The 14,376-nt window shown below is 35.5% G+C and overlaps 1 protein-coding gene across 1 annotated transcript in view; it reads right to left on the bottom strand.

Annotated features, from left to right (window-relative positions):
- Positions 1-2,600: 2,600 nt before the first annotated feature.
- Positions 2,601-14,376, bottom strand: part of LOC128226268 (glutamate receptor 2-like) — a 94,123-nt gene continuing 82,347 nt past the window's right edge. The window contains exons 11-20 of the mRNA XM_052936150.1: positions 9,328-9,403; positions 8,765-8,916; positions 6,206-6,561; positions 5,860-6,058; positions 5,362-5,446; positions 4,982-5,144; positions 4,580-4,691; positions 3,464-3,616; positions 3,126-3,257; positions 2,601-2,931 (exon numbers count right to left, since the gene is read on the bottom strand). Coding sequence (XP_052792110.1) covers positions 2,863-2,931; positions 3,126-3,257; positions 3,464-3,616; positions 4,580-4,691; positions 4,982-5,144; positions 5,362-5,446; positions 5,860-6,058; positions 6,206-6,561; positions 8,765-8,916; positions 9,328-9,403 — 1,497 coding nt within the window. The 3' untranslated portion in view covers positions 2,601-2,862. The remainder of the gene's footprint in view (positions 2,932-3,125; positions 3,258-3,463; positions 3,617-4,579; positions 4,692-4,981; positions 5,145-5,361; positions 5,447-5,859; positions 6,059-6,205; positions 6,562-8,764; positions 8,917-9,327; positions 9,404-14,376) is intronic.

The following is a 14,376-nucleotide window of genomic DNA, read 5'->3' as shown; positions in this document are numbered from 1 at the left end:
AATTTTTGACTTATAATACATAAACCATTTTATCTTAATGAATCGTTTTTACGAATAAGTAATGTCTTTTCCAGCCGACTATCTGCACCCTGCGTTTTTGTGGTGGTCTTCAAAACCATGGCCTTCCTATCCGACAGGTCCGCCCCAGACCAGGAGGATATTGATCAAGACAACAGTGAATGTGTGAAAACTCACCATTTATACCTCTCCAAAGATCGATAATTTATTTATAATTTGGTTATTATACGTGTTCAATAAATTTAATAAAATGTATATCTTGTTATGAACTACACATAGCTATAGAAAATCGTTCGCTTTATGATACTTCTATTTAATTGCACACCCTGGAAAGTTCACAGAAAGGATACAGCTGCTATTAAACATATGAATAAGCGTGTTGAGTATGAGTGTATAATTTTCTAGAGCAGGACGATATTTATCCAGTCACGCACGCGGTCACAACTTCAATGCACCATTTGTACATATTCAAAGATTTATTATTTATTCATACTTATTTTATATGTGTGCAATAAAGTTGAATCGGGTTGAATATATTTCTTGTTCTGTATTAACCACATATGTATGAAACCGTTTGCCTCGAAATATAACATGCTCTGCAATTTCATAAAATAGTTTAGGAAAGTAACCTTTCACTTGCATATATATCGTCCTTTTAACAGGGTGCCTAATAAACTTGAATTTATTGGGTCAGTTGGTTACTGGACTTGATCTGCATTGACCAGGTACTTGACCAGTTCTGCGGACCACTTCAGAAATAAATAGATGTTGTTTGTAGAGTTTTGTTCCTTTAAACTACTAACCCAACGGTACGTCGCAGCTAGATCCAAACATCTCAGCCCTGTTATTCTCTTCTATTACATTGACGTCATTTTGATGACGCAGTTTTAAACAAAATGTCAAGTACAAGGAAAAGTGATATGTAAAAGCGTTCACTAGACATACGATGTTTTATTTATGAACGCTTTAGGTTTGTTTGTATATACGTTTTATTGACCATATCGGCAATATATAATGTTTTTGCCATGAACAACACATATTCAATTGACACTCTTATTCAAAATCAATGCATACACATGCATTACAAACATAAATTTTGACTGATAAACCTTTATCTCCTTACTAAATACTGCAATTATGGAACATAATAATTACTGATAATAAGATCGTAACCGTGTATTTAATAGCTGAAAGCGCAAAAATATTAAATGATTGGCGAATTCTAAAAGATTTACTGTGGTCTACTATAGTCTCATAAGGTAGAAATACCGTGTTTTATGCTCGTTTCTTCAAAATTAAACTCGGTATCTTGCATAAGAGTCATTGCTTTCGACATCTTTACATCCATTTTGGAATATTAATACAATATTATTAATTATGGTAAATCTTATCTGGGAGTAAGAGTGCGTCTTTAAATGAGACGTATAAAACTGTAAAGGTGACAAATACAAAATAATTCCGACAAGTGCGTACTATACAAAACAACTTATTTCATAAAGGTCTACGAATCAACTGCATCAATGGTGACGGTACGACTTAACATACCTTAAATAGTAATAAATACATAAATTTATGCAAGCACCTTATAGTTTTATGACGTGCTGATGACACTGTCAACATCAACGTATTCAATGATCTGGAAATATGAATTTATAGACGTAAATCTGAGTTTAACGGACAACATAACATAAAGTGGTATTTACTTGCAAGCAGCAGTAGTACATTGTTACCTTTACGATCTAAACGTGCCTTTGTTTAATATAATGCGAAAATAATCGTTATCTAGATTTTTCACATCTAAATACTTCATTCATTATTTTCAGTATTGCGTATGTTTTTTTAAACGTGTCTCTTCAAATGTTTGTAAAACTGTATCTAAGTATTAGGCTGCGTACGACTCGTATCCGTCCAATACTGTACATAATACATATAAATTTTGACTGCCTTGAGGATGACAGTGCTAATTGTCAACCAAAGGTAAATACTGACGACTGAGGCGAAGCCAGTAGGAGGACCAGTAATAAACAGGGCTTTATCATCTGCAAACGGTAAAATAAACATTGAAGTCATACGCCTGTTGCATTTCATCACTAACTGTCAACAGAATCATTAGAAAGCCAATTAGTTTTAAAAGTCAGTCGATTGATTCATGGCCTTTGCCATAGCCAGGGGTCAAAATACATGTAAAAACTATAAATGGATTATATTCTGATTATTTATGTCAAGAAGATACGTCATATATGCAGTAGTGCTGCTGATGGGAATGTGTATCTTACGGAATTTGTCGGGTTCGTCAATTATCTTTCATCATTCACAGTACAAACCTATTATTCTTTTCTATACATTTTCGAATGGCTGTCTAAACTGACGACTTAACCAATTATATGTCTTTTTTAAGGCATACACTATCAGTCAGTATATGTAACATGTATCTGAAGCTCTTGGATTCTAAATAATATCAAGAAACTTTTGTCAAGAATCAAACAAGAAGAGTTAACAAAATATTTATTCAATATTATACATTATCATTTCACAACAAGTATTTGTAGTTGGATAACACATATACGGAACGTTTCGGGAAGGGAATGCTAACAAGTATGTGTAAAAGAATGTCACACCATTCTCTTGTTACAATATTGCAAAACATAATGTTCCTCATTTTATCTGTTTCACTACAGCAAGCTCAGAATCACCATATACACACGCTCTTGGCTGCCAATTATTCTGCGATACAGTACAGGCTACCGTGCAGAAACAGTTTGCTTGCCATTGGGAGGCAAGCACGCAGACACCTCATGCCACGTGAGAGATTTCGGTTAGCACCATGGAAATGAGAGGACATTTTCAGACAGACGTATTTGCGTCCAGGTCTACTGAGATAGTTGGTGGGCTGAACGTTGGCTCATAGCTGAACTAAAAATAAACAAAACCAATACAATACGATAGCATTTTTGTTCGAATAAGTAAAAGAAAAAAATCATTCGGTATTAATTTGTTGCGTAGTTTATATTTATTATACAGAAGTCTAAACAAGCGTAAAAGTACATAATTGACAAAAGGAAAGAACATTTAAAGAATTCAACATGTTCCCGCAGGGTGTCTCTTACATAGTTCACGGTTTGGGCATTTCCGTTGGCGGGTGAGGCAGGTCCATTCGTCTGTAGCTTGTGATTTATCTGGCTGTCTGTGGTGTCGTCTGTTTGGTCCGGTGAGTCTACACCAGGCATCATGTAAACCATCTGCAAAATAAAATAAAAAATACGCGTATGCTATAAATGATTCCAGTGGCAAGGGCTTAATTAAGCCGTATGACAAAACTCCCATATTTAGCACAGCTTTAACAACAATTAAATTAGAGTGCTATCATCATTGCAAATCTATTTCTGTTTGACATGCATACAAGGGTATACGCTAGTTGTTTCAACTACTATGTTTATATACTTACCAGATTTCGGACTGCTGATGGAACACCTCCCGGCTTAGATTTAATGTAGAGGAACTCGCAGACGCCGATGATTATGGCGAACACTAGACCTCCAATCAGGATGAAATAGATGCCTGCCACGTTACTGAGGGACAGGCTCTTCTTTTTGGACTCCTGTAAATATAAAAAAAAAATTAAAACATACATTGTTATATTGTCAACATTATGAAAAACGAACATCATCTTTTGTCAACAATATGAACATCAAACATTATATCTTGTCAACAATATGAACAACAAACATTATCTCTTGTCAACAATATGAACAACAAACATTATATCTCGTCAATAATATGAACATCAAACATTATATCTCGTCAACATTATGAACAACAAACATTATATCTCGTCAACAATATGCACAACAAACATTATATCTTGTCAACAATATGAACAACAAACATTATATCTCGTCAACAATATGAACATCAAACATTATATCTCGTCAACAATATGCACAACAAACATTATATCTTGTCAACAATATGAACATCAAACATTATATCTCGTCAACAATATGCACAACAAACATTATATCTTGTCAACAATATGAACATCAAACATTATATCTTGTCAACAATATGAACATCAAACATTATATCTTGTCAACAATATGAACAACAAACATTATATCTTGTCAACAATATGAAGAACGAACATTATCTCTTGTCTGTATAATATACATGTATATGGACTAATAAATTAAACCAAAACTTAATTTTGATATTGTATAAATTAGTCCTACAGTTGCCAAACATTGCTGATTTTACATGAATATTCCGTCTGTTATCCTGCCCTTGTCCACGTACGGTAATTTTTACAGTGTGATTTCTTCCGATTGAGATATTAATATAAGTTGCTGTTGAAAATGTTGATTTTGAAAGTTTTCACCGTACCCTGTCTAGCCACCAGTCTTACCCTATTTCCGGTGGCGAACCCACATTCGCCCCTAGTCTAGCCACCGGTCTTATCCTATTTCCGGCGGCGAACCCACATTCGCCCCTAGTCTAGCCACCGGTCTTACCCTATTTCCGATGGCGAACCCACATTCGCCCCTAGTCTAGCCACCGGTCTTACCCTATTTCCGGCGGCGAACCCACATTCACCCTTGTCCACCCACCAGTTCTTCTTAATCTTCTCAAGGACCCCGTCCTCCGTCAGCTTCAACACACACAATGTGATGTCGTCCCTACACAAGCAGGAAACTTTATTTGATCAAGACAATGTGAACATATCAACCAGGCATGTACGTGAAGTCTATCATGTGTGACTGTACAAACGGCAATACTTGCAACCCGAGGTCTCTAAAGTTCAAGACAAGCAGTAGATCTTAAGTATCAGAATGACATAGAGATGGCTTCACATGAAGTCGTGCAATGAGTAAGTGCAACATGGTCCCAAAGTTACACTTGTCGATCAAATTGCCTTAGAGTGGCCAATATAAAAACATATTTTAATTAACTATAGAACAGTGCCAACCTGAGGGAAAGATATTTTCGAGTGGCTATGCCGTAGTGGTTTGAGTTGAGGTTATGTCCGACCTTCATTGTGTTACAAGGCTTCTGGTTGTTGGCATATTCGTTATATACCGACTCGAGTAGAAACGCATATTTCCCCTTCGAGTCCCGGACCCGTTTTATACCTGTGGAAAATACCAGTTACGAAAGTTATACATACGTTTTAATGTAATTGATATTATAAACATACAAACAACAGAATTTTGTATCGCAAAAAACACCTAATTCCTGTGCTTATTAATATCTGAAAGTGTGAAGATGAAGAATTGGATGTACCTTTATATATATATTTGTTTAAGGAAAACTGTGCTATTTATTTGTAATATATATTCGAGAACATACCTTCTTCCATACTTTTGACAAAGACTGAAGGGTTTGCAGATTCCATGTAATACCACATCGTTTTGTAAGTCTGTACGTTGGAAGTCTGCAAGACAAAACCAGTGAGAATCAAAACTTACCATATAAAACCTTTCTATAAATATTTCTTGAGTATATATAGGATTTGATGATATAAAACGCTTGATAACATAACACGTCAAATCGTTGATACCGGTACGTCAAAAGTTATATTACACTAGTTTTATGAAAATAATAATATCGAAGATAATTGGTTATTTCAGTTAAGATCGTATATTTCTTCACAGAGTGAACAATAAAAGCTTTACTTCGCGAATGGCGTAGCAACGAGTAAAAAAATAACTGATGGTGTTCACTATAATATAATATAAAGTGTATAGTAGACTGCTACAAATACGAACATATTATTTAACATGAAACGTACAATCTACACAAACGTTCTTAAATAAATGTAGTAAAAGCGACCACAAAACAACCAACCATAAAGTATTCCTGCGTGGAGCCGGAGGCTAGAGTGCCGTATGCTATGTCTGTCTGTTTTACCAGGTCATCAGCAGATTCTATGGGCGTAAGGAGCTTTTCTATGGTGAGAAAGGCGGCCAGGTTCGCCGTGTATGATGAGATTGTGATCAATACCGCGAACCACCACGCTCCGCCGATGATCCGCCCAGGAGCTGACCTATATATTTGATAATTGAAGCTTATTATTTAATTTGAAACTTGAAATCGCGTCTTGTTAAAATTAAATGTAATAAAAAAAGAAAAAAACTAAAAAGATTTGTGATTAATAAATGCTTGTTAATCGAGAACGTATTTTACCCATTACCTTGGACATGCGTCGTCACTGCCCTGGAGCATCATGGAACCCATCGCAAACCACAGAGAATTGGCGAGATTGAATTTGTTATACTCAAGTTTGCCATTATAACGGTTCCGCTTCCATTCACCATGGCTGTAGCGACTGACTAAGAAAATCCCAAGACCAACTGAAATATAGCCGAACACAAGGCAGAGCCAAAGCCCAAGTGTGAATGGTTGCATAAAGGAGAAGACTCCAGGTTTGACTATCTCTGGTTTCTTGATCATGATTGAGATTCCGACGTCCATGAAAGGCTTGGAGAAGTCTACCGTCTCCTCACGGTCGCTGGTTATCGTCAGCGGGGCGACGGCCAGTTCGGCTTTCTAGACGAAATGGACCAGAAAAATATATAAGCTTAAAATATACTTTTACCATCTAAATCATCATCACAAAAATAAAACACATTTAGAAGGAATACATTCCATACTGGTTGTCTTAACACCTGATTTTAACAGACACCTACTTTTACCGGCCACTCAAAATTGCATACTTTCGAATTCATTATACAGTCGAACCTCGTTGGTTCGAACTCGCTTGGCTCGAATACCTCGTTTCTTTTTTGTATTGATGGTTATCATTCCCGCTTGGCTCGAATTTTTCGAGGCTCGATTTGTTTTCGCCGGTCCTTGGGAGTTTGAGCCGACGAGGTTGACTGAATAAACGTTAAAAGGACTCTCTCATATTTTGGCACCAAAATATTTTTTTCGGTAATTCATCTGAAAACAACCTATATTATATGTTTTAAATTGCGGAAAATATAAAATTGAAGTGTTAAAAACCTGGTTGTAGTGGGAAGCGAACCCACGCCGGTACAGCCAAGAAACAACAACGGATACCATACCCACTCGCCTACAGAGAGTCATATTAAGCTCCTTATTAATGCACCAGTCAATTGTAACCATGTCCCCAGATCCGATGGTGTACCGAGGATAGCCGGGCAAATGGGCCGTGTTTTAACCTACCAGGTTGCCCCGCAGTGCCGGGTGAATGCGGTGGTTTTATCTTCGCGCCAAAAGTAGCGGAGAATGGGCCTAGTCTAGGGTCCCTGGGGTTGCGAGGGCATTTGACGGGGATTTTACTATTAGTTCGACCCTGCTGGGCAGGAATTTTACCCGGGCTTGGCTGAACCGAAAGTCAAAGTCCCCCCTAATCCCCGGACCTGAGGGGGCCGTGGTTACAATTGCTTGGTGCATAAAGATGTCTACTTTTAAACATAGAATTTTTTCTTTCATGCTTTACGATGAAATATGGGGTTTTAACAGTGAAATAACAACGGTATAAGGAGTGAAAATATCAACTTTCAGAACTACTTTTAAATTCCTTTGTTGTTACATGTACTTGCCTTGATCGAAACAGAACATTGTGGACTTCAGTAAATTATGTCAAAAATTGTTAAAAAAAGAAAGAAATATTTTATAAATTTAAATAAACATATAATTGGAAATTAACAACTTACCGTTTATTACCGGTTATCCCGTTTATCAAACATTTTACTGATCTTTGAAGCTGAATGTTCGAACATTTGCTTTCATACCAAACAAATTACAGACAAAAACAACTGTTCGAACATAAATAAAATTTTATATCCTCGTTCAAATGTATTTTGAACTGTTAACCGTTGTAGTACGTAAAATGAGCTTCCTGGAGAATTCACACAATTTACAGATAGATCCGATATTTTTTACCCCACCCACACCTCAAAATGTGTCAACAAACTAGCGTGGCATTTACTCTTTATCTGGAAAACAAACATTTCAAATCGAAACAGACTGGTCTCTGACAGTAAGATGACTGAATATTAACTTACTATAATAACACGCGTACATGCAGTCTTAAACTAAGAAGAATGGTTAAAATCCAATGAGTATCCACATTTGTTTTGCTAACACATTTGACCTTCCAAATTTTCATTCTTTAAATAGCGGCGTAGTAATTTGGTTTTGTATTCATGCCCATCTTAAAATAAAAAGTGTTTTCATTATGTTTTGGAACATATGTGCACTAATAATACTTCATTGTTTACTGTTCATAAAGCTGTACAATAAAAAACAGCGAATATTAAGCTATAAGAATGAATAGCAGAGAACTATTTCTCAGCAGACCGAAAGTAGAAAAGTTGACAGCTATAACTATGCATGAGGGGCGCCCCACGGGTAGCGGCGTAAAGCCCACCCTTTTCAAAAAGGGGGTAATTCAGAAATAAATAAGAAACAAAAAAACTCCGAAAATAAGCATAAAAGAAACAGAAAATTTGTTTATTTCAGTGTAAGATCGTATTTAATTTCACTCGTGATCATAAAAAAACTACATTTTCACTCGTGGCTTCGCCACTCGTGAAAATATGTTTTTCTATTACACTCGTGAAATAAAATACGATCTTACACTGAATAAACAAATATCCTCTATACCCTCGTTGTCAATAGATCACACAATGTCATTTGCTATTGAAAGCGTAGGTCTTAACGCGTGTTTAATCTAGCAATTCATAGAACGAACTGGGACAAAACATGAAATGATTTGCAGTACCCCATGAAGTATTTCTCCAATCATGCCGTTCCAGGTGGTTTCGTTATTACTTCCCCTGACTTTCTGGCCGTACAAGCCGTCTTCTACTATTTTCAAGCGGTAGGACTTTCCCAGGTATTCAAATACACGCTTTGTTAGCTCGCCACAGTAACCTATATAATCAAACGAGTATAAATAGACCATATTGTTATGAACACTTCTTATCGGTATAAGGGCGTGTATTAGTGTAGTACGTTATTTCAATTGGTAAAAGTTGAAAAAAAATCAATGTAATTTACGTCCTTATGTTTAATGTTGTCTTTAAGAGTTGTACGACAAAGGCTGGGATGGCTCGGAGATAGAGTGTCCACCTTCCGAACAAGAAGTCCTGGATTCGATCTCCGGTCGGGGAACATTCTTGTGGCCTCTCACACTTACTTCTGGTGAGTTTTACCAAGGAAGTGGACAGGAGCTTTCTACGCTATCGAGCTAAAATAAATTGGCATAAACTAAAAGTAGACACTAGTGTGTTCAATTGAAAACAAATCTGAATATCAGTGAGAGTTTCAAGCAGCCAGTCGTACCTTCGTACCTCTCATTGCCGACGAATGGCTTGCCGTCAGACCTTGTACCCTTAGTTAACATCAAGAATGGCGCCTCCTGAATAAAAAAACCCATAATGTAATGAACTACTCTTATATATTTATATATATATATTATATATTTCAAAGTGTGCCTTTCTCCATAAAACAGCTCGGTTTTCCGAGTTACTTCTTTTTAAAACTCAACTCCGAAGACTTTAAAAAAATTCGTTGACAATGTTAACGACTATCTTTAATTAGAGCTACTACAGAAGTGATGAATCCTCCAAACGCCGCCTTCACGCATGATGTTTTTGATTGACTCAAGGAAACAATGAAGTGCGCATCATAACAACTATTTAAAGATTATATCAAGGAAAGTAATTCTTCTTTGCCAAAAGGTTGATCTAAATCATTCAATTTACCAAAAGTAAACAACTGATTTTCAAGGGCATATTGCACAAAAAGAAGTTGACAGGTGTCAATGACAACGAGCCATTTGTCAAGAAAAAAAACAACACCTGACTCTTCTACCACTTGTAATGGTTATTTGTATCAAAACTTAGAGTGGCATCTCCGCGAACTCCAAAGAAGCCAGAAGTGTAAAACTCCAATATTTAAGAGCACAAAACTATGAGACAAAATGGCGGTATATCACTATTATCCACCAATAATGACCTTTCTATCGTTGTAATGTATAATTAATATCATGATAATTTAATCAAAGAAACTTAAAACATTTAGAATAATAAAACGACAATGATATGATCGTGCCCATAACTGCATGCGCATTGTTTTTGTTTACATGTACTTAACTATTAGAAAATGATACATACTACTACTAGATTGATAAACCTTTATTTACCATTACAGTATGAGCATCCATGATACCTACTCAGTACTATGGTCATCTATGGTCATCATACCACCCACATATTCTACACCATCCAACAGTAAATTATTTGAAATATAAGGTTATATTCAATTACTATGGTAAAACATTCCATAACTGATATGTCAGTGGAGTAAAGTATCATTTTAATAGTGAGAATGTAAATTAAACATTTTTTAAATGAAATGCCATATAGAAAAGTTTTGAATACATGGGGATTTCAGTTGTTTCAATTTTGGTCGAAACTGCTAAGTAAAATATTTAAATATTTGCTAGTTATAAAAAGCCATTGGGAAAAGTTTTTAGTCATATACTTATTTTATCACCACGTTGAAATTGTTTTCTGAATATAGTAATGAGAAAATCTTGAATTAGAAAAATAAAATGTTGTTTTTTTTTGCTACTTCTACTGAACGATTTACAAAATGCGCATGGAGCAGTTACGCGTTAAGTTGAGAAGAAATGTGCGCACGGTCAGCGGCAGGCACTACCCATCATGGTGGGAAAATTACCAAGTATGGGAGTTATACCTCTTCAATTGTGGGAGTAGTAAATGCGATCGAATCAAAGTCTGACCTTTAAATATTCTTTGTGTCACCGAAGACACAACCACTGTAATTATAACAATGCAATAACTGTTTAGTTTCTGCAAGCGGCAACACAATAATATATTCCAGGACGCCAAAATACACGGCCTTTATACTTGACAAAATGTGAAATTGCTATTATAGCAGGGGAAACTGTGCCCTTCATCAATAATAATAATAATAATAATAATAATAATAATAATAATAATAATAATAATAATAACATCTTTATTTTAAGAAAGTAACACATTATGACATAATTACGGTGTCAACTATAAAACATTATATTTTCAATATGGCCTTCTTAAACAAAACATAATGACATCTTTACACGATTCACACATGTATACATACTATTATTCAAAAAATCATCAAATACGATAAACAACAAGTCATATAAAGCATTAATGCATAATTAAACATGTTAATTATGATAAACACATGTATACACTTCACACATGTATACAATCACTCAAATAGCAAACCGGATAAGGATATATGTGCTAAATATATGTGGGCAACAAGTAAATCAACTTAGATTCAGCAGCCCTTAAGGTTTGGCAACTGTCGATTATTGTTATAATGATTTGGAAAAAGAAGCGAATAATACGCCGCCAGACACTTCTATTCATTAGGATGGAAATGTGTACCTAGTACCGGAGTGATATATCTTAAACTGTGGAAATAGTTCAGTTCACGAACACAGACCGCCCGACCGAATGTATAATGACTCAAATAAACACCCTTCAAACCTAGTGTTTGCATTTTATGTGGGCCAATGGAAATCGAGGGTTATTCAAATTTTCTGTTCAATAATTTAACGTATATCGATTCTGACGAATGTACCTTAAAATAATTTCAAAGAGTATATTTCAGTCAGTCTATTTTTCTAGCAATGATTACTTGTAAATCTAGTGTCAGATTTAAAAGGTAACTTTGACTTGGTGTTTGCATTTAATGTGGGCCCATGACAATCGAGGACATTCTGTTCATTAATTTTACGGTAATCATTTCTGAGGAATGCACCAATAAACACCAAATAAGCTAGTCAAATGTTGACGATCTACAGAAACTATAGCGGGCTACCTCTTATTCTATTGATCTCCAAAAATGAAATATATAATAAGTTTGAGGGAGTATAATACCAATAAGCAAATATGTTATAGTTCGTTTTGGCTAGTATCTACAAAAAATGGAGCCAGCGCATGGAGGCCACAAGCCTAGTCAGCTCGAACCATTTTCAAGTAGAACGTCAAAATGAACTCTAACTAATTTGGTGTGCGCACTTGTTTATCTTACTAGCTAGCTCCTCCTTCTGTGCAGTCACGTGATAGTTTGGCACCTAGGCTTAATTAAATCAGTAAATAGGTGTCGCCGCTTTGTGAAAATTGAATATAGCAAATACAATCAACTGTTGGTTGTACGAAAAGGGAAAAGCACCGAAAGATGAACTTTCGTTGATGTACTTTTCGTTATAAATAAACAAATTGTAGAAATTGTAGAATTGGACTATTTAATTTTTCTCGTTGTATTTGCATAGTACAGTTGCTGGGATGTCAGCGTTAGTTTTGTCAATCATCATGATGATTATGCTCTTTTCAATGACGCAATCATGCCTTTCATATATCTTTTTGTATGTGACATGTCGGTGTTGTTTTGTATATGTTATCATTGTGTTATTTTGCATGTGACATGTCTGTGTTGTTTTGTATATGGTATGTCTATGGTGTTGTGTATGTTTGTTTGTCTGTGGTGTTTTGTATACGGTTTGTCACTGGTGGTTTGTATATGGCATATCTTTTGTGTTTGTATGTGGTATGTCTGTGGTGTTTTGTATATGGCATGTCTATGGTGTTTTGAATGTGGTATGAATACAGTGTTTTGTTTTTGGTATGTCTTTTTTAGTGTCAATGTTGTGTGTCTGTGGTGTTTTGTATGTTGTGTGTTTGTGATGTTATGTGTGTGGTAAATCTGTTTCATTTTGTATGTGGTGAGTCTGTGTTTTGTGTTTGTGTTATGCCTGTGTTATTTTGTATGTGTTATGTCTGTGGTGTTGTGTTTGTGGTATGGGTGTGGTGTGTTGTATATGTTATGTCGGTAGTGTTTTGTTTATGGTATGTCTGCGGTGTTTGTATATGACATGTTTTTTGTGTCTTGTATGTGGTATGTCTGTGTGGTTTTTTATGTGGTGTTTTGTATGTTGGTATGTCTGTGGTGTTTTGTTTTTGGTTTATCTGCGGTGTTAATATATAGTATGTTGATTGTGTTTGTGTGTGGTATGTATGTGGTGTTTTGTATATGGAATGTCTGTGCTGTTTTGTATTTGGCATGTCTGTGTTGTTGCAAATGTTGTATGTCTGTGGTGTTTTGTATGTTGTATTTTTGTGGTATTTTGTATGTGTTATATCTCTGTTGTTTTGTATGCGGTGTTAAATTTGTGGAATGTCTGTAGTGATGTGTATATGGTATGCCAGTTGTGGTGTGCATGTGGTATTTCAGTGTTGTTTACGTGGTATATCTGTGTTGTGAGTGCGTTCTGTGTTTTTGGCTTAGTGTCTGTTGGACTTTCTTCCTTTAAACAGTGTCTTCATGATTTGTTTGGCGACAGTACTTGCTTCTGTCGTTTTCATTGCTTTATTATTATCTGTGTGAGATTGAAATGCCGAAAACCCTTTATATGAGAATGAATTCGTTGTTTTAAAATGTGAGATTGCGTTGTCCTGAACAGTTTGCTATCGTATTTGCCATGAGGTCATTTGCTATTGATGTTGGTGCATCAAACAAGAAGAAAGAAGTGTATGGGCTGCTGCACTCATGATCCTGATCCTGTATTAGTAACTAAACAGGTAATTGATAGTTTATCTAAACAAATCTACTGACGATGGCGTAACGGCGAAATGTTTAGATTCAATGTTTGCATTTCAAAAACATAACGCGTTTGTGTGATTTTTATATATAATCTTCAAAAAATTGTTATTGCGCATTTTGAAAATAAGATGATCACGGTCTGTACATACAAACATATACTAGAAACATCGTATAGCACGGAAGAGAACTGAATGAGGTATCCAGTATATATTTCAGCTACTGTTTTCCATTAACTTGTACTTACAATAAATTTTAGCATAAAAATGCCAACAGACATTTGGAAAACGTATCTATCCACATTATCACGTTTCGTTCATTAACTAGAAAAAAATCCTAACAAGTCAAGCCTAATTTCTATTTGCATAACGTCGTTTTTTTTCTAAGAAAACAAACGTGATATGACAACGGTGACATCCCTCGTTATTACTCCAACACTCTTTCCGAGTCGAAATTATGCAGTACGACGTTCCTAAGAGCTATTATTTGTAGGCAGTCACCCCTTCGTTATTTTAATAACCACAGAAAAAAGTCTAGAATAAGAAGGACATTCAGAGAATTTTCGTAACTTATAATATTTGAAGTACTAGAAACACTCTTGCTTTGCAAATAACTAGTTTCATTGTAGTCAGTTTCATTGTGTATACCCCCATTCGAAATGTTGAAGTGGGTTTTGCTTCCATAGACTGTCATTTCGAATGATGTTTC

This window comes from Mya arenaria, chromosome 3, assembly GCF_026914265.1.
Source record: "Mya arenaria isolate MELC-2E11 chromosome 3, ASM2691426v1".
Taxonomy (NCBI): Eukaryota; Metazoa; Mollusca; class Bivalvia; order Myida; family Myidae; genus Mya; species Mya arenaria.
The sequence above is the reverse complement of the archived record's forward strand: the minus strand, read 5'-3'. Positions and strand labels throughout refer to the sequence as shown.